The sequence below is a fragment of the Callithrix jacchus genome, chromosome 2, assembly GCF_049354715.1.
Source record: "Callithrix jacchus isolate 240 chromosome 2, calJac240_pri, whole genome shotgun sequence".
In the NCBI taxonomy this organism is placed as follows: Eukaryota; Metazoa; Chordata; class Mammalia; order Primates; family Cebidae; genus Callithrix; species Callithrix jacchus.
The window spans coordinates 18,239,604-18,259,946 of NC_133503.1; the positions used below are offsets into that span (position 1 = coordinate 18,239,604).

At 49.5% G+C, this 20,343-nt stretch overlaps 1 protein-coding gene across 1 annotated transcript in view; it reads right to left on the minus strand.

Annotated features, from left to right (window-relative positions):
* Positions 1-20,343, minus strand: part of SDK1 (sidekick cell adhesion molecule 1) — a 1,001,700-nt gene that overhangs the window by 146,743 nt on the left and 834,614 nt on the right. The window contains exons 23-25 of the mRNA XM_035283177.3: positions 5,551-5,660; positions 2,596-2,746; positions 1,785-2,022 (exon numbers count right to left, since the gene is read on the minus strand). Coding sequence (XP_035139068.2) covers positions 1,785-2,022; positions 2,596-2,746; positions 5,551-5,660 — 499 coding nt within the window. The remainder of the gene's footprint in view (positions 1-1,784; positions 2,023-2,595; positions 2,747-5,550; positions 5,661-20,343) is intronic.

The window sequence follows — 20,343 nt, forward strand, 5'->3', positions numbered from 1 at the left end:
TGCCTTTCTCCCTTTTAAACACCTCCGTCCTGAGGACTGCGGCCCCCAAAGCCACCTCCAGCCATGCCAACAGGCCCTGTGCCCCAGTGTCCTCTGCCTCTTCTCGCTGACTGTGTGAGGCTTTTCTCCGATGCCTGCCATGCACTTGCCTTCCTAGTTCATCTTTTTGTCCATTTCCCATCAAAGCCACTCTGAGTTCCAACTGTGTCTCCTAAGGCAGTTTCCAGAATCTAATAAGTTAATTAATTTTTCTATTGAAAACAACAACAGGGGAACTGTCTCTTTGCATGGCATTGTAGCACAGGGACAGAAGCAGGGAGGCTCTGGGAAGGGGAGAGGGCAGGCACTAGGCATTTCTGAGGACTCTGGGGTGGAAACAGCTGTAGGCAGGCGCTGGCCACCTCTTGACTCCCCAGCTTCAAGGGTGATTCTGTCCCCTAGGAGCCACAAGGAAAGGAGGACTCATGCTGGGCTCAGGAGCTGTCTCCAGGAAACAGAGCCATGTCTACGACAGCGGAAACAATGGAGCCAAATATGCTCATTAACACAGAGTCGGTGAAAAGAGGAAAAGAGAGCGAATAAGAGGGTTTGACATCAATAAGCAAAATGGATCAAGGCCCCCTGGAAGAAGGAGCCAGGGAGTCTTGTCCTTTTCCTCTGACCACTGGCCCAGTTCACCATCTCAACCCTTCAGGCCTCCTCTTCATCCCATGTCCGAACAAAGGTCAGGAATCTAAGTCGTATTTCCAAAGGCCTATGTTAGTCCAGAATTAACAGCCCCTCCCTCTATCAAGCACATGCTGTGACTTTCATCCAAGAAGCCTGGGCAGAGGTGCAGCTGGTTTATTCCTTCTCCAGACAGAACCTCAGTAATTCAGATCAGACTAAAGGGACCAGGGGCAGATGACAGTGAGTCCTTAATAAGCGGAAACTGCTCTCCTTCCCTGGGTTTCTAAAAATTCAAGGGAGGCAAGAAAAGCTCTCCAACCCACAGTTGGCCAGTGGAAGTTAGTCCACAAAGCCTAAAAATTAGGTGGCCCTACTCTCAGCATTAGCACAGTGCAGCAGAGGTCTACTCAAGGTTGGCCAAAAACACTTCTCCATTTCTTTCTTGCAACTGGCAGAACCCCATGACTGAGCCCAAAGAAGATGAACAGAGTGATGTTCCACTTCTGAATAGGTTTGAAGGGGCCCATTCTTTGCCTTCTTTTCCCTGCTGGCAGCTGGGTGCAGAAGGAGATTAGTCCCACAGAACAGTAAAGCCTGGGTCCCTGAATCACCCATGGAAGAGAGCCACTCACCAAACAGGTACACCCACCTTAGACCCCAATATAAGTGGGAAATCAACTCCTATTATGTTCAAGCAATTAAACTTTTGGAGGTCTAGTTATTACTACAGGCTGGATTACATACTATACTACCCCTATTAATTTGTGACAAGAAGATTCTGAATCCCTTGTATTTTAAAGATTCCCCATTGGATCTTTACACACGCTTGCTTTTCGTCATTGGTAGTGAAAACCATCCCTAATTTCTAACACAGTAATGTGAACCGAGCCCCTGTTGGAAATCACCACCAGTTCCAATGAATGGCTTGGGGCCCTAATGAAGTCGGATGGAAATTCCTGCTGAGTTTTGGCCTAATCATGGATTAGGAAAGCTCCAAGACAGACACAACTGCGACAGGCCAATGAGACACCACTAGGCTGGGATACGGAGGCCCAGGGGCACTCAGCCCCATCTCTAATAAGGTGTCTTTAGGACAGGAATCACCTTTCCCTCACCTGACTCCCGCGTCCGGCCCCGCACCACCTCGCTCCATGGCCCGGCCCCAACGGCATTGAAGGCCTGCATCTGCAGCTCGTATTCCATCCACTCCTCCAGCTCCTCGATGGTGAACTCCCTCTCCAGCCGGTCACTGACGACTTGGGCCAGTACTGAAGACTGGACGTCTGAGCGCCAATATTTAATCCTGTAGCCCACGGACTCGGGGTTCCCATTGTACTGAGAATCAGGCAGGGGCTAGGAATGAATGAGGGGGTGTGATGAGCTGACATTTCAGAACTGACACCCTCACGGGTGAGGCCAACTCCATGGAAGAGGCTTTCCTGGGATAAATAGTCTTAGAAGCATCTATTTAATTTTTCCCTGAAACTTTTCTTCTGTGAATTAAATGAAACCCTGACAGTAACTTTGGCTGCATACAATTTCTTTTAATACATTTTGGCTTAATTTTGTGGGCAAATGTTCTGATTAAATATCAGGCTGGCTCCCTTACAAATACTGAGTATTGGTTCCATGTTGACCTAGCTTAAGGACTTAGAGGTCCGGCCTGCAGCACCATCAGCTTTCCTGCCCCAAGGAATAGTCCTCAGTTCCAAGAAGAGAGTAAGCAATGCTACTAATTAATCAGATCTCCTGGGCTGGCCTGAGAGCCAACACTAATTGTAAAATGCAATACTTTTTGGTTTAACGATGAGATTAGTTTTCACTAGGACAAAGGCATGACTAAGAGACTCCTAAGCCCTGGATTTTGTGGGCCCCTGCTAACTCAGGACCCATGAGCCTCTAGCCTCTCTTCTCACCCCCACTTACCACCCAGCGAAGCCGAAGACTGGTCTCACTGGCAGTCCGGACCGTGACGCTGGCTGGAGCCACATCGGGTGGGGCCTGCAGGGTCTGGATGACGCGGGAAGACTGACTGTAGGGGCTGGGCCCAACAATGTTCACTTGCTTCATTCGAAATCTAAAGGCAAAACCACTGATGAGAGTTATGGCAAAGCAAAGGTCAGAAGGAAAAAAAAATCCAAAATCACAAGGCCCTGACCATTTCTCAAGGGAAGGCTCAGAAAAGTGTCTACCCATATCATAAAGGCCATTGCTCAAGAACACCCTCTTTTCACTTGGTTTCATTAAAAGTGCAAATTGTGGCTGGGGCAGTGGCTCACACCTGTACTTAGAGAGACCAAGGCGGGCGGCGGTGGGGGATCACCTGAGGTCGGAGTAGACAAGCCAACATGACGAAATCCTGTCTTTACTAAAAATACAAAAATTAGCTGGGCATGGCTGCACATGCCTGTAATCCCAGCTACTTAGGAGGCTGAGGCAGGAAAATCACTTGAACCTGGGAGGCAGAGTTTGCAGTGAGCCAAGATCGTGCCACTGTACTCCAGTCTGGGTGACAGAGTAAGACTCTGTCTCAAAAAAAAAAAAAGCAAATTGCATATGTGGCCTTTTTTTCCCTAAAAGCCTTCAAAGAATGGAACACATACATCAATTGCAATGTAACAATTTTATATCTTCAAGTGAAACATAGTTGGATGGGTTGGGTGTCCAGAAATCCATATTACCAGTTGCCATCAGCTGATTCAAATTTAAGATAACCTCAAGGGGTTGAAGAGCAAGTAGCTATGGTACCAGAATTAAAATGTCGGGATGTTACTACCAACTGGCAGTTTTGAAGTCCAGCCTTTTAAATGACCAATGACACCCCTGCACCTCTTTTTCTGTTGGTTCAGGAGAACAAGGGGCCCAGAACCTATTGTGAAAGGAAAATATCTTGGGTCCCCAAAATCACGAAGCTTAGACAAAAAAAAAAAAACAAAAACCCTCAAGATGGAAACTGCTTAAGGCAAATCTTCTTCTCTCTATTCAGAGTTATCTCTCTGCTCACTGAGATAAATGCATATCTGATTGCCTCCTTTGGAAAGGCTCATCAGAAACCCAGAAGAATGCAACCATTTGTCTCTCACCTATCTGTGCCCTGGAAGCCCCCTCCCTGCTTTGAATCTCCTGCCTTTGCTTGTCCCAGTTTTCAAGACTGAACCAATGTCCTTCTTGCTTATATTGATTGATGTCTCACATCTCCCTAAAATGTATAAAACCAAGCCATGCCCCGACCACCTTGTGTACATGTTGGCAGGACTTCCTGAAGCTGTGTCACGGGCACATCCTCAACCTTGGCAAAATGAAGTTTTTTGGTTTTTTTTTTTTGGAGACAGTCTTGCTTTGTTTCCCAAGCTGGAGTGCAGTAGCACAGTCTTGGCTCACTGTAGCTTCCACCTCCTGGGTTCAAGTGATTCTCCTGCCTCAGCCTCCTGAGTAGCTGGGACTACAGGTGCAAAAACGCCCAGCTAATTTTTGTATTTTTAGTAGAGACAGTGTTTTACCACGTTGGCCGGGATGGTCTGGATCTCCTGACGTCATGATCCACCCTCCTCCTCAGCCTCCCAAAGTGCTGGAATTACAGGAGTGAGCCACCGCGCCCAGCCAAAATAAACTTTCTAAAGTAATTGAGACCTGTTTCAAATTTTCAGGGTTCACACCACACTCTGTGATTCTAATCCAATGAGTAACTGTTAGACCTTTGGCAAATCAGATTATCTCCATTTCCTTAACTACAAAATGAGGGGAAAGTCAGATGTTCTTTAAAATCTACAGGAATGTTTTCAGTTCTATCTCTTCTTTATTCATATATAAACGATTATTTAAATTTAGTTTACACACAAGAAAAAAAACCCAAGTTTGCGTACATACGCACATTTACTAGAGAGGTTCCCCAAATGTACCTGAATTTCAGACAGGGACACTGATCTCTAATTATGGTTTCTGATCTTTGAAACGATTATATAGCTTCAGTTAATTTCACATGGTAAGTCTGCAATCTCAACAGCTCATTTTAACCTAAACATTTTTCTTTAAAAACCAATGTATTGTGTCTTGTCTGTTCTAAGCTTCTGAAGGATGTTAAAATGAATAGAAACTAAATGGCATCTCTTATTAGTTCTTTTGTTTTCTTTAAACTCTAACTTTGGTTTTGTGCTGGAAAAAAATTCTTCACAAAGATGTAATTTCACCTTCTACTCCCCGAATTAGTAATTCCTATTCTTTCATTCTCCAATCTTATGAAATGCATCCATCCTGGCAGAACAGTGACATAATCAAACTCAACATCTAGTGGTAACTGGAAATTTCATCTCCTTCAGTGGTCTTACAGGAAGCGATCACAGCACTAACAGCTCATGATCACACTGCCCTTTGTTAAGGCCAAGGATTTACTGTCTGGACCCATTTTGGGGATCAAGAAGCTAAAGGTTAAATGGCATATTAAGTGCTTGATGAGTGAGACTAGCAGCTCCTGGGTCCTGCCTGGGAAGGGGAGCAGATGGATCTTCCTAGGTCATCTGCTTTGTTTGCACACAGCATGTTAATAGTCCCAAGAGGTTGTGGAGCTGGTAAAGTGCCATGTCTCTGCTGCCTGTGGTTCTTCGTTATTTAGCCTAATATAATAATGGGCCATTTCTATGAGGTATTTTGCTGGCTGGTACTGAAGGAAGGAACCTCGTGAGTTTAACATATGCCTATCATCTCCCCTGTAATAACACCCAGCTATGCATCCTGCCTGCTCCTTAAGGCTTTAATGTACTGTTATTGCCACTTAGAAACATCTCATTTACATATGTACAACTGGGTTTTACTATTGCCAACAGAAGCCACCTGTGTAGGCTGCCAGCGTTTCCTCCTGTAGCAGCTTACCACTGCTGTTCTCACCTGTAGTGAGTATAGGGTGTGAGGTTTGGGATCTCCAGCGTCTGGGCATCAGGCTCATTCTCTTCTTCATAGAGGGTGACCCACTCCTCCTCATCGCCGATAGCTCCCACCTGTGCAGAGTGAGACACTGAGATGGGCTGGACACAATGTAGGGACTGAGGCTGCCCTGTAGACCATGTGCGCTTGCTGATACCTGGTGAGCTGGGCAGGGCCGCAAGGCATCCCCACACCTGGGACAAGTTGAGTCCTCCACAATCCCTTCTTGTGTCTTGGAGATACAAGCTCTTGCTATGCCCACCATCAAGTCTGGGTGAGTTTTAGTCAAAAGCTCACAGTCAAGAACTGGGCCACAGGACGACTGGAAGTGAAGGGTGAGCCCCCTGGGAACAAACCTCTGAGGGCTTGGAGGCCATCAGTGATGGAGATGACTTTCCACACCATCTCATCCTTCCTCCTGTTTGACAAGTGAGGGCTCAGAGAGAGCCCGGAGAGAAAGACTTCGCCAAGACCACAGTGAGCAGTGACAGAGCTGTGGGCACAGGCTGGGGGTCTAGCATCATTTCTATCATGGGCTGGCCAGGGGCTCAGTCTCTCCTGGGCCTGCCCCAACCTCTTCTGCCTTAAACACACACCAAACAGACACCATTGCTTGGCCATGGCATAAGAAAGGTCCTTAGACAGAGAAGGACAAGGCTTCTGCCCTGGAAGCCAGACTGGCAGGCACAGTCCCCTTATGATTTAAAGAAACCTTAAGGGGTTTAAAGAAGCCTTGTGGCAGCATTGATGAGGGAAGAGCCACTCCCTTCAACAGACACTTGCCTTTTCAGAGTCTGCTGGCAAGGCCCATGGGGTACTGTTCAAGTTCCCCAGCTTCTGCCTCTCCTGAGTCTTTGCTCCTGCCCCATGGTCTGTCTTGTGCTGATTTTACTCCCCGTCTGGGAGCTCCACACCATCAGCCTGCTCAGTAGCATTTTCATTTCCCTTAATCTGACCCTGAGCCCCACCTCTCACTCATCCTTGCACTTTTCAGAAACCCGAGTGCCAGTGCTGCTTCTACTGCTGCTGCACCAAGCTGACCACGTCCATCTCTCCCCTTTGACAGTGCCACATAAGCCATGACAGGAAGAGACCATGGGGGAGACAGCCACGGCCTCGTGTTCACAAGGAGAGCCCTGGAACTCTTCTCTGGAGATCTCTGCAGCCCCATGAAAAGCACACTCTGGTCTTGTATGGCTGTGTGGCTCTGGGGGACTCAAGGGACACTGAGAAGGCTGGCTGCAAGCATGGAGAGCGTGTCAGGACAAATAGGTTGCCAGAGCAGGATCGGCCTGGGGCCTGGTGCATTTAACACTTCATAAGTGGCTCAAATGACAGGATAGGAAACCAAGCTGGCAGGTGGCCAAGTCTTGGGAGGATGGCAGGAAAATTCCAAATGACCTTGGTAAATTGGAAACATGGATGCAGAGGAGACTGTGTAAGCAGGCATGCCAGTAGCTCACTTCCTAGAGAACTCGAAAGGCAAAGTGCAAAACTCTCAGTGCTCTCAGCTGAAAACATCCACATGGTCAGTGCCTCCTCCAAACATTACACACAGAGCCACCGCATGACCCAGCAACTCCGCTCCCAGGCACTGACTCAAGAGAACAGACAACAGATACCTGCAGGCATATGCTCCTAGTGCACTAGTCACAACAGCCAAAAGCCATGAACAAAGCAAAATGCCCAGCACTGAGTGGATACACAAAAGGACTCTGCACCATAGAACAGGATTCAGCCATAAAAAGGAAGAAAGCACCCGCACCTGCTACCACATGGATGAATCTCAAAACATGATAGAGGCAAAGTGAAGGAAGCCCGACCAAAGTCCATGCACCATGTGATTCCATTTTATGAAATGTCCAGGATCTGTCAGTCCACTGAGACAGAACGCAGGTTGATGGCTGCCAGGGAATGGGGAGAGTAGCGGATAGGAAGTGACTGCTCTTGGGTATGAGGTCTCTTTGTGGTGTGATAAAAATGTTTTGGAACGAGACAGATGTGCTGATTGCACAGCACTGGGAATCTACTAAGTTGTGAATGGTACTCTTGAAAATGGTTATTTTTATGTGAGGTGAATTTCACCTCAATTAAAAAAAGAAACATTAAAATGAAATGTAGAATGACTCCAAAAACATTTGGTAGAGAACAAGCTGGAGGTCAGCATAGTTAATGAATAGCCTGGAAGTCAGCAAAACCACAGGGAAGTGTAATGAGAAAAAGACTCTGCAGCTTGTGCAGCCAGAGGGGAAGGGGGCAAGTCCCCTGGCACCAAAGTGGACCAACTCTTAGCACTGGAGTAGCCATTGACACCTTCAAATCCTCACTTTGGAGACACAGGACACATGAGTCATGTGGATAGATGAAGGTTCCACAAAACACTCATCTTGGAGAACAAAGGGGTCTAGGTGAAGCTGGAGTTGGACTAGCTCTTGAGTTAGGCAGGACCAAGGCCTCCCTATCCCCTCGTCAGGGACCATGGCAGCCACTGTCTCCTTCCGTCGCATCTGTGAAGAGGGAAGGGACCCGGGAGCAGAATGCTGAGATTGGAGCCATCCAATCCTAATACGCAAAAGAGAACGAACTTCAGGACCCAGGGATCTCAGGAGAGCTCACTCAATTCAGCTCTAGAGCTCTGGCCCCAGCACAGTGTCTAGTGGAGAGGGGCCATGCAATATTTATCTGCACAATTGATGGGTGAATGGACCAACCAATAAGCTAGGAAGCTGGAGAATATTGTTCCAGCCCAAGTTACGCTGAAAGAAGCTGAGGCCCAGAAAAAGAGTGACACATTCAAGGTCACCAAGTGTTTGTTATAGATCGGCACAGCTTACCACACCTTACAGGCCTCCAGGTAATGGAAAACATGCATCACAGCAGAGGGAAGGGCAAGCAATTCTAGCCACTCAGGCTCCCGGGGGAGGCCCCTGGCTGCCCAGGCAGTGTCTCAGGGGAGGAGATAGGGGTAGGGGGCGGGCTGCAACTAGATACTGGGGAGTGGGGAGGACTGAGCTCAGCATTTTTTCAGTTGGATTTTACTGGGTGCAAAGGGTCTCCCTGTTGAATGTGGATCCCGTGGCATGGTTTAGCGGTTTCAGAGTCCTTGGTGACTTAGGTGGCATCCTCCTAGTGAAAACAAGCCTTTGGGTATTAAACCAAAGCACTGGGCAATTTTGTGGAAAATAATTTTTTAAAAAAGGAAGAAAAGAAGAAAAAGGGATGACTTCAGTTTCAGGCCATCATTTCAGGACCTTTTATTTATCAATCAATCACACATAAGCTCTAAGGAAAGAGCCGGCAGTCAGGGCGCCCCTGGCTCACGTGAGTAGATCATAGCACCAAGTGACTGGTGGGAGCTTTGCCTGGCAGCTTCCTGTCTTCCAGGTCCTTGGCTGATCTGTGCATGTGTGAGGGGGAAACAGATGCCTGGCAGTTCACCTTACTCTCCAAGACCCCCAGCAGCTCTGTGGATGCTCATTCACCTTTGCGAAGCAACTCCATGTCTCCTTCCTCTGGTCTGCCCCTGCAGCCCCACCATTCCCACCCTGGATGTGTTTTGGGCTTCCTGAGAGAGAAATAAAAGACTGAGGAACATTGGTGTCCTGGAAGGGGACTCTGCCTGGAGCTCCCTACCTTCCTCTGGCCTGGATCCCCAGCAGGTATGGGTTCAGTCTGTCTGGCTGCTTTCGTGGCTGCAGAAGCATTCACCTGAGGCCTGGGGGCTTCCTGATCCTTTGGGCTCTCTCATCCTGTCAGGCACTGGGCACTCAGGGGCATGCTCTTGGCCACAGGGGCTACTTCAGGGTCAGCGCCCCTCAGGGCAGCAACTCTGGGGTTCAGGTTTAGGGAGCCTATGGCTCCCTCTGCAGAGATGCTGGGAAATAGCTGCAAGGTCAGAAACAGGGGCCAGGAGGGCAGCTACATCCTCCCCGCCAGGAGAGCCCGAGGAGGGAAGTGTTTTCTAGGGCCTGTGGCCATTTTCCATGAGGTGACCCCTCACCTGCCTTCTGAAAAGGGAGTGTCTGGTTATCTACAGGGCTGTTGTTTTGACAGTTTCAGGGCCAGGATCAACGGATTGGGACAAGGGCGGGCCGTTGAAGGTGGCAGCCAAGGTCAAACTCCCTTGCCCTTCCTGCCCAGTGCCTGGTCTCCCTTTTTCAAAGATGTCGACTGGAACAGGTGCCAAATGATTGGCGAGCCCAGGCAGGCGCCACATGGCTCCATTAGACTCTGCCTGCACTTCCTCCCACAGCCGTGGTTTGTCATTACCTGGAGGCATCATGCAGTCTCCAACACCTGTCCCCCTGCACTGCTCTTTCCTCTCTGAATGTTTCTGCTCCTTCCGCCCCTTCTTTCTGCAACTGGCTGACTCCTTTGGAATCTGGAGAGCGTCCGGGCCTTTGGGAAGCCTCTAAACAGCATCCCTCTCAGCCTCTCACTGCCCCCGCCAGGCTGCCAGAATCTATGTCCTTATTTTGTGCTCGCACAACCTCTTCAATGTACCCCCGGCACAGTGCAGATGATTGTTGTCAAAGCATTCATTTAAAAACACAACTCCCGGCCAGACGCTGTGGCTCATGCCTGTAATCCCTGCACTTTGGGAGGCTGAGGCAAGTGGATCACTTCAGGTCAGGCATTCAAGAACAGCCTGGCCAACATGGTGAAACCCCTGTCTCTACTAAAAATACAAATCAATTAGCTGGGCATGGTGGCATGTGCCTGTAATCCCAACTACTCAGGAGGCTGAGGCAGGAGAATCACTTGAACTTGGGAGGCAGAGGTTGCTGTGAACTGAGATTGCACCACTGCACTCCAGCCTGGGTGACAGAATGAGACTCCATCTCAAAAGAATAAATAAATAAAAACACAACTCCTGGGAGACATAACAGGAGGATCTCTTGACCCTGAGAGTTCAAAACCAGCCTGGGTAACATAGGAAGACTCCACCTCTACAAAATAATTTTTTTAAAAAAGTAGCCAGGCATGGTGGTGGCATAGCCCATAGTTCCAGCTACTCAGGAAGCTGATGCAGGAGGATCATTAGAGCCCAGGATGTCAAGGCTGCAGTGAGCTGTGATCACACCACTGTGCTCCCGCCTGGATGACGGAGTGACACCCTGCCTTGAAAATAAATAAATAAATAACCCACAATTCTTATACAAATACAGAGTGTGTTTCAAAATTTGTTTTGTTCATTAATCAGGAAGCAGTAGGATGGTAAAACTGGTTCAGAGGGAAATATACATCAAAGTACGTAGAGTGAATGAAAGAAAGAATGCTCAAATAAGATAAAAAAGTTAGAAACAAAACGGGCTATGAGGGCAATATAACTGTGACCTCTGGCTTTGCAACTTATAATCTTCTACCAGGTAGCATCTAACTTCACAGAGTCTGGGGCAAATCAAAAAACAGTAAGTCAAACACAATTACCTTCCCTAATGTGATGACTCCTATCAGGTTTATTAAAGCAGGCTCCAGGCCAGGTTCAGTGGCTCACACCTATAATCCCAGCACTTTAGGAAGCCAAAATGGGAGGCCTGCTTGAGTCCAGGAGTTCAAGACCAGCCTGGGCAACATGGCAAGATCCCATCTCTACAAAAATACAAAAACTAGCTAGGTGTGGTGGTATATGCCTGTATTCCCAACTCCTCTGGAGGCTGAGGCAGGAGGATTGCTTGAGTTCTCCAGGTCTAGGCTGCAGCCAGCAGTGATTACACAACCACACTCCAGCATGGGCCACAGAGACAGACCCCATCTCAAACACAAACAAGCAGGGCTCTAGTACTGCAGCCAGCAAACTCTAGCCCAGGGGCTGAATCTGGCCCACTTCCTGTTTTTATAAATAAAGTTTTATTGCAACACAGCCACCCTCACTGGTTTGTGTGGCTGATGGCTACTTTCATGCTTTCGCAGCAGAACTACAGAGCTGTAATGGAGAGCATCTGACCTGGAAAGCCTAAAGTGTTTACTATCTGGCCCTTTGCAGAAAAGTGTGGCAAACCCTGCTGGAGTGTATCACCCCCGTGGCACTGACTCCTCCTTGGCTTCTGAGTCCTCTCACCATGCTGTGACATCACTTCAGCCTGCTTGTGGACTCGCCCTGAGGCAAGTTCAGGGTCTCACTCATCCCTGCACCTCCAGCATCTCTTCCAGGGTCCAGCCTCAACTTGGCGTTTGTTTAACCCATGAACAAATCTACAAATGAATATGTGAATGATGTAAAAATCAGTACTGAAAATGGGTTGCTTTACACAGAGCTCCAAAACAAATGATCACCAAAAATGTAACTTTACTTAGAGACCTCTAGGGGAGAAACTGAAATTTCTATAATCAGAGGTTTACATTTTTGTCTGAAGAGGCTAGGACTCTTTTTCGTGAGAGGCAGGAGTTCTTTAATCCTAGCTGGGCTCCTCTGCTCTCTCGTTAGATTTCAAGGCCATCAAGACAGGGTGTTCTAGAAGCAAGCAGGTGCTCACCAACAATGTGCTAACTTAGAGGGAGGCAGAATTCTTTAAAGATAAAACAAATCAAAGCTTCATTGGGAAGCTGGAGTTTTGAAAGGCATTTTTGTTCTTTAACTTTTTTTAAGGCTAATAAACAGCACTTTACAATACTTAGGACAAAGGCAGAAACGCCACCTGTTTCTAATGCCACCCGGCAGGGGCGGCCCTTCAGGCCCATTAAGAGCGTTGTCTGTCCGTTAAACCCACAGGGATGCTGCTGCCCACCACGCACCCACAGCTTGCCTGCCCGCCCCCAGTTCTGGCCAGAGGTTTGGTGTCAGTAGGCCAGGAGACTGGGTCTGTTTGTGCATATGAGGTTGGGCCTCAGGAAAAACTGGTGGAAATCAGTGGGCCTGGCAGGACCCGCTGAGGGGCTCTGGTGGCCATGATGAGCTCAGCACTCCAGAGTCCAGGGTCAATGGCTGCTCAGAGGACAGTCATTAACCTCATCCTGAAGGTAATTCTGTGCATGGAGGGGAAGCAGACAAGGAACAGTTGTGTGTGGGGAGGGGCGGAGGGACGCAAGGAGGCAGCCCCCTCCATCCAGAGCTAAGAAGACGCTCCAGATCCCCTTCCATGGAAATCTGCCAAGCCAGATCCACCCTGCCCAGCTGAAACTCTGGTGTCAGCAGGAAAACTTGCACGTCTAGCAACTTCTGCAGACACTGAGTACTCCTGCTTCTGAGGGCCGCTCCCCGCGCCCACCCCAGCCAGATGAAGCCTCCCAAGAGGAGGTGGCTGGGGGGGGTCACTGCAGAGGGAGGGACAGATGGGGGCTTCCAGCAAAGGCACAGGAAATCAGGAAGGCCCAGTGAAGCCCAGAGGCCAGTTTCCCTAAACAAATCTGCAGAGTTTGCACACCTGATGAGCTGGCAGGGGAAGTGACGCGACGCTGCACTATTTATCTTCACTCCCAAGGAGGTTTTAGGCTTTGATCCAGCCCAGTGCCAGATTCCCAGTCCTTCCCTTGGGACTTCTGTCTTTCCGAGGTGTCATTGTATTATCTTTACTGTTTAATATTCTTTCGATCTTCAGAAGCAGAAGGGCTGTGGACTGATGAGGTTTTTTCCCTGCTCCTGAGCTCCATGCTTGGGCTCCCGGGGCGCTGGCTCTCTCAATCTGCCCCCACTCCCCATCTAGCCCCTTCTCTGCCCCAGCAGCCCCAAACAAAGCCTCTCCTGAGCTTGTCCTTGCCTCCTCTTTCCTCTTCTTTCTCTTGCAAGGCTTCCTTCCTGGAGCCCTTCCTGTCCCTCTACAAGGAGACAGAGACCTGGGTGCAGGGCCCCTTCCTGCTGACCACAGGAAGACACTTCTGAGCACCAGCAGCTCACACACATCAGCCTCACCCCAGAATGCCATCTTCCTCCCAAGACAGGCCCCCCCTGTGGAAGGCCCACGACACCATTGTCCTCTGTCATGGAGGGTCAATGCTGCTTCTGTCTCCCCTCTCCTGCTGTACATGGCAGGGTGTCCTCCACAGCCTCTCTTACATGTGCTTGATTTCAGGGGCAGGACCCTGATTCAGAAGCTCCCAACCTCTTGCTTGAGCTATTTTGATAGATTAGTGAGTTTTAAAAAATTCAAGTGTCGTTGCTACCTTAAAACAAACCGTAGGGTTAGGGCTGCACAGCTGTTGGTTTTTGGGGCTCAGGCAAGGCGGCTTCTCTAGCAAGCAGTGTGGAGAACACAAGCCTAAAGGAGACCCCTAAGTGCACCTCCATGTAGACCTCCCTCCCCGTGGTCATGAACCCTGCAGGGTTCCTCTGGGGCAGGCCTCAGGACGTTCTGGGCTTTGGGGCTCACAGCCCCAGGAAGGGAGGGGCAGGAGATGAGCCTGGGGCCCCTGTTAACCCACAAGCCCCCAGCTCATCAGTCTCACCTGACCCTGATTCATGGCTCTTGCTGTGCAGAGTGGTCCAGCCTCCATCTCCAGGGCCAGGAGTGCCTGGTACCCTTCTGCCCCACCTTCCCCACTGTTGTAGTGGGTCCGGTTGCTGTGATGACCTGCCACAGACTGGGTGTCTTACAAGCAATGGGAGTTCATTTTCTCACAGCACTGGGGGTGAAGAGACCAGGGGACAAGCCTGGATGGGTCCCAGTGAGGACTCCCTTCCAGGTTGGGGACGGCCAAATGCCTCTGTATCCTCACGTGGTGGAAGGAGAGGGGGCACTCATCTCATCATTACGGGCTCCACTCCCTGACCCCATCCTCTCCTAAAGGCCTCCTGACACCCTCACCTTGGGGGTGAGGATTTCAGCACAGGAACTGAGGGCACACTTGGTCCACAGCACCCGGCGCCTGTCTCAGCTCCTCCATGCTCCCTGCATTCCGACCAGTTTGCTCACATCTCCCAAGTGTGTCCCCTGAAACAGCCTTCCCTCCTGACCCCATGCCCTGAAGGAACCAGCTCCTCCATAAAGCCCTTCTCCTGGAGGCCATCTCTGCCTGCGATGGCCCCTGCCCTGAGAGCCCCGGGCTCTTTCTGAGCTGAACCTTGCAATCTCTCTACTGGCAGCTCCCATCCGTATCTGTCCCTCCCCCATCAGATCCGACCCTTCTCAAGGGGAAACAGGGATGCTATTGCTCCCTGCACCACACGCTGTGACTCCCCACTAATGTTTCTAAATTCCTGAAAGGCTGGCAAGGACTTCTGCTCCATTGCCTAGGAAAGGGAGTGAGGAGAGTGGCAGCAGAGGCTCGGCAGCCAGAAGCTCTGGGGTGCGAGGCCTAGCCAGAGAGACACTGAGCTCCTCGGCCTTCTTGTCCACATAGCGAGGACCACAGTGGTCACTCCAAAGTGTTGTCAAGAGCCCCCAATGGGACGAGGTCAGCCCAGGACGCTATGGCCCATGCCAGGAAGCTCAGTGACCAGGAGCCACAGTTTTTTAGGGACACTATTAGACAAAAACAAGCCAGCCCCCAAGCACGGCCTTTCCCACCAGCTGTACCTCCCCTCGGGCAATCTCCCATCATGTCCTGCTCACACACGGCCCACTCTGTGCCCTCCAGGCCTTGCCCACGGTGTGTTAGCCACCACTTCCACTGGACATGGCACACCTGGGCCTGGCTGGCCCTGGAGAGACGGCCCTCCCAGGGTGAGCCAGTTCCCGGAGACAGCAAACAGCTCACCTGGAGGGTACCTGTCATACCCAGAGCCCAGTCCCACCTCCTCCTCTGTGAGCGCTCACACTCAGGGCTTTGTGCCCCTGTCCTGTCACTGGGGTGGGAATCCAACAGCAGGAACAGCCCCCAGGCTTGGAGCCTGCTGAGACTGTGATACCAGCCAGTCTTAACCTTGCCTGGCCCAGCCCATCCCTTGGAAGCCACAGCAGAGGCTCCTGCCATAGTCCCCTCCTCCTCTACCTCCTGACCCACCTGTGCTTCCCCATATGGCCCTGCCCCCTTCCCTTGGGATCTGTCAGCAACAAGCTATCTTTCCGACGCCATTTGTCTCCTAATCTGTTGGCATCACGTTTCCTGAATAAAAATAAGATCTATACTTTAAAACAATGGGTGCTGTGCAACTTTCTAACTCTGAGCATTTCATTCCTCTCTTCTCTCTGCTTAGGATGTCTTCCTTCCCATCGAAAGACTGTGTCTCCTTCCCCACCTGAGTCTCACCTCCTCTGCAGAGCCCTCCTGGCTGACCCTGCCCACTCACTCGCTTTCACATACTCCCCTGACAACAGTTCATTCCAATAATTCTCACAAGTCTTATGTGTACCAACATTTACACTACATTTCTGGCTGGGCACAGTGGCTCACACCTGTAATCCCAGCACTTTGGGAGGCTGAGGCTGGAGGATCACTTGAGCTCAGGAATTTGAGACCAGCCAGGGCAACATAGGGAGACCCTGTCTCTAACAAAAAAGAAAAGAAAAGGGGGGAGTGTTGCGGTGTACTACTGTAATCCCAGCTACTTAGGAGGCTGAGGTGAGAGAATCACTTGAGCCTGGGAGGTTGAGACTGCAGTGAGCCAAGATGACACCAGTGCACTCCAGCTTGGGTGACAGAGCGAGACCCTGTCTTGAAAAAAAAAAAAATCTCCATCCTCCCTCCCACATCCCACCTACCGAAAATTGTGAATTCTTGGAGAGAGAAACTAAAAGGTTTTCACCTTAGTAATCTAATATGTAGCATGATACCTGAAACAATAAAATCTATAAAACAGTAGGTGCTTAATAAATGTTTGCTGGGTGAATGGAGGAATGAAGGAAAGAAATATAAAACCTAATGGCTGGAAAAATGAAACACACAGGCAAATCTAAAAATCCAACAAGAGAATTAGGATGAAGGAATCAGACCACGGAACAGTCCTCAGAAAGAACAGGGAAATATGAGTCTCATAAAATTTAATTTGGTTTGACAGTTGTGATTTATATATACGTTGACCTCTATTTCTCGAAAATGACATTTGTGGTAAAACACTTCCTTGGGTCCCACTTGAATTGTCACTTACGCTGTAGTATTTTCCTCTCCCGTGGTAGTTTTAAAGGTCCCGAAATAGGACCTAAACAGATCTGATAGACTAATGAACAAAAGGGCCACTTTACACCATTCATCTCATACGGATTTTCTATGCCGGTTGAGAAATAAGAGAGAAGAGTCATTGTGAGGGTGTTATTATGGACAATCAAGCAGCCAATAAACATCCCGAAATTTCTGAGTATGTATGTCGTTGTCACCTGTCTCCACAGTACCTAAATGCTTAGGCAGAGACATTACACCAGAACAAAAAATGAGGCCCGTCTCAGCAAATTTACCCAGATGACCGTGGTATTATTGAAGGTGCCATTAGGGCCGATGACAGCTCTCCTGTGCATATGCGACTGACTATTCAGAAATAATGTCACTCTTGTTCCTCCTATTATGAAAAAGAAATCCAACTACAGTCAGGGTTTATTACAGCCGAAATGCTGACAGATACTTATCCAAAGGGCCACAGACAGGTCTCACATCCATCCATAATGAGGGAAGGAGGAGACACAAGCAGTGATGAGAAAGTTCCAACCCCAGATCTTGAAGTGATGACATAAAAACTTTTGGCTTATGACAGAGCACACTAGAATTTCTCCCTCCAGAAGTCATGGGTAGCCAAGTGGACAGTTAAGTCAATAAAGGATGGAGACTTGATTGGGTCTTGGGTGGCTGGGCTGTCTGTCCCGGCTGGTGTGTGCCGTGCCCTGTCCACCTGCTCACAGGGACTTCCGGGCATGATGCCTGCCTTCTATGCAGCAGGCCCTGTTCTGTGTGCCCAGGGGAGATCCTGCACTGCACAGACAAGGTCCCTGCTCTCACTGAGCTTGTGTTTTTGGGAGGACAAAGATGGTAGCCACGTAATAAATAAATACAGGATGTTACTGTACCAAGCGGAGCAACTTAAGAGCCCCTGGCCATACTGGAGCTCTCTGCCTCATGACCCACGTGAGCCCCTCACCTACAGCCAGCCCAGGTCGTCTTGCCATCTTTGTTTGCTACCAGGTGGAGTGGGGCAGGAACAGGCCAATGCCTCTGCAGAGATGGGTAGCTCCTGACCCTCTGCCCAGCTGGGTGAAGCCTGGGAGACCAGTGTGCTAGGTGAGAAAGTCAGTTTCTACTGGGAAGAGGGGACCGGAATTGCTGGATTTGACATTTTCAAGCTGTGGGAGTTCATAGTTCTGCTTGAGTGCACTGTGAGTACCACCGGCTTGACTCTCTGCTGCTACTGTGGGTGTTCAAGCCCAGGCTGATCTTTTCCTGGGCTATAGATACAGTCACTGGAGACTTAGCAGGCCTGGGTTCTCTGATCATAGTGACCCACATGGGTATTTCAGTGTCCCCTGCCCCCGATTCTCAGCTCCTATGTGAAGCTCATCCTGCCTGAGCCTGCTCCGCTGGCCTGCTTGGTTTCCCGGGTATTTTCTAGGACATGGCCCTGCACTCACTCCACAGGCCTCCCTCTGAAGAAGGTGGTCTTCCCTCCAAAGCTCACAGTGTCTCAAGCAGCCTTCTTGGATGCTAAACACTTGCCTTGACTTCATTATTTTTATTATTAGGAACTTCCATTTATTAAATGTCTACTACGTGCTAGTCCCATGCTACAGTGTTAAATGAATTGCTAGTCTCTGAATTTTATGATGAAGAAACTGAGGCTCACAGAGGTCCCACAACCAATCCCAGTTTGGCTGGCCCCCAGCCCCTGTTCTCCACCGTCTGCCAACCAGCCAGCTTTTAGGCACCGTCCCCCACACCCCTAACAACCATTGCCAGGAGGGTGGTTCATTGCTGAGGTGCCTGAAGTTCCTCTCTGGTGCTGGCTTTACTGGGTAATCTCACCTTCCCCTGGCCTGGCCTGTGGCCACACAAATCCAAGCAGGTCCCAGCTGGCTCTGACCTGCCATAGGCAGGCCTGGTTCCAGACAGAATGCTGGCAGCATTAAAGGTAGAATGAGATCTGAGTGTCTTATTGTAGGAACCTCTGGGATTTCTAAGCCTTGACATTGCCTGATGTGCTCCTAAACACTGTAGACTTTTGAAGAAAGGAGAGCAAATCACAGAAAAGACACGTACAGGAAAGTGGACGTTTTATGGCTACATCTCAGAACAGGTCTCTTCCGACATGTCCATGCCGCCTATTTTAGAAAGGAAGGTTCTCACAATAAGATGGGGCAGGGACCCCTCTTAGGGACCAGTGGGCCCCCCAAAACATGGAAATAAAGGAAAATCTTGAGTTCCTTCAAGGGAAATTCCAGGCATCTAGCCAGCCCCGAGAAGTAAATGAGCAAGTCTGGGCGTGGTGGCTCACACCTGTAATCCCAGCACTTTGGGAGGCCGAGGTGGGTAGATCACCTGAGGTCAGGAGTTAGAGACCAGCCTGTCTCAAACCAACATGGTGAAACCATGTCTCTACTAAAAATACAAAAAATTAGCTGGGCGTGGTGATGGGTGCTTATAATCCCAGTTACTCGGGAGGCTGAGGTAGGAGAATAGCTTGTACCCAGGAGGCGGAGATTGCAGTGAGGCAAGATCGTGCCACTACACTCCAGCCTGGGCAACAGACTCTGTCTTAAAAAAAAAAGCAAATGAGCAACTTGACAAGCCAAGCAAGAAGGTAAAAGTGGCTTAAAACAATAGCCAAGGAAGCTAGAGTCAGGAGGTGTTTGGTTTCCAATATAAGCTAAAGGGACATCTTAACCATACGGCCCTGAGTTGTTTTTCAGAAACCCAGACTCCTACCGAACAGGTGTGCTATACCAGGTCCACTACACGTAGACCTCAGACATGGGGGAGCTGAGGACTGAACTTTAACCTCTGTTCTTTGTTCTAAATTTCTTCCTGAGAGGTCTGAAGGAAGTCACACCCACAGGCCAGAGCTAATGTTCTTTTCTGCGGATCCAAAATTTTTAGACAAAGCTTCACCCCCTTAACCAATCACAAATCAGAAAATCTTTGAATTTACCTATAACATGTGGGTCCCTGCTTCAAGACGTCCTTTTAGGTCAAACCAATGTGTCGCCTCTATGTACTGATGCACAGCTTTGCCTGAAGCCTCTGCCTCTCTGCTTTTACAGATCTTGACTAAGCCATAGGAGAGGTCAGGTCTTAGGCATGAGTGACCCGATTCTCCTGGTCAGGTACCGTGAAATAAATACCTCACCTTCTCTCACTGCAATCCCAATGTCAATGGTTTGGCTTGCTGTCCCAGGCAGGTGCACAAGTTCAGTTCGATAACAATAAATGAAACCCCCTCTGAGGCCCCTGGGCCTTTGCCTCCCTCTGAGGCACAGCCACCTGCCATGAGGTCTTGGGATCTTGTTTCTTTCCTGAATCTCTCTTTCCTACTCACTGAAGGCAGGTTCTCTTAGTATTTGCCTCTGAGGCCCTTGCACCTAGCACAGAACTGGAACACAGCAAGTGTCAGCACATGGGGACTGGAGGGGCCAGTGGAGCAGAGGCAAGTTCTGCGGAATGAAAATCCCACCCCGGGATTCCTGGGCAATCCATTTGGCTTTAAAACTCCTGGCTGGGCTGGGCACGGAGGCTCACGCCTATAACCCCAGCACTTTGGGAGGCCGAGGTGGGCAGATCATTTGAGGTCAGGAGTTCGAGACCAGCCTGGAAAACATGGTGAAACCCCTTCTCTACTAAAACAAAATTCTGTAAAAATACAAAAACTAGCTGGGCATGGTGGCATGTGCTTGTAATCCCAGCTACTCTAATAGGGAGGCTGAGGCAGCAGAATCACTTGAACTCAGGAGGTGGAGGTTGTAGTGA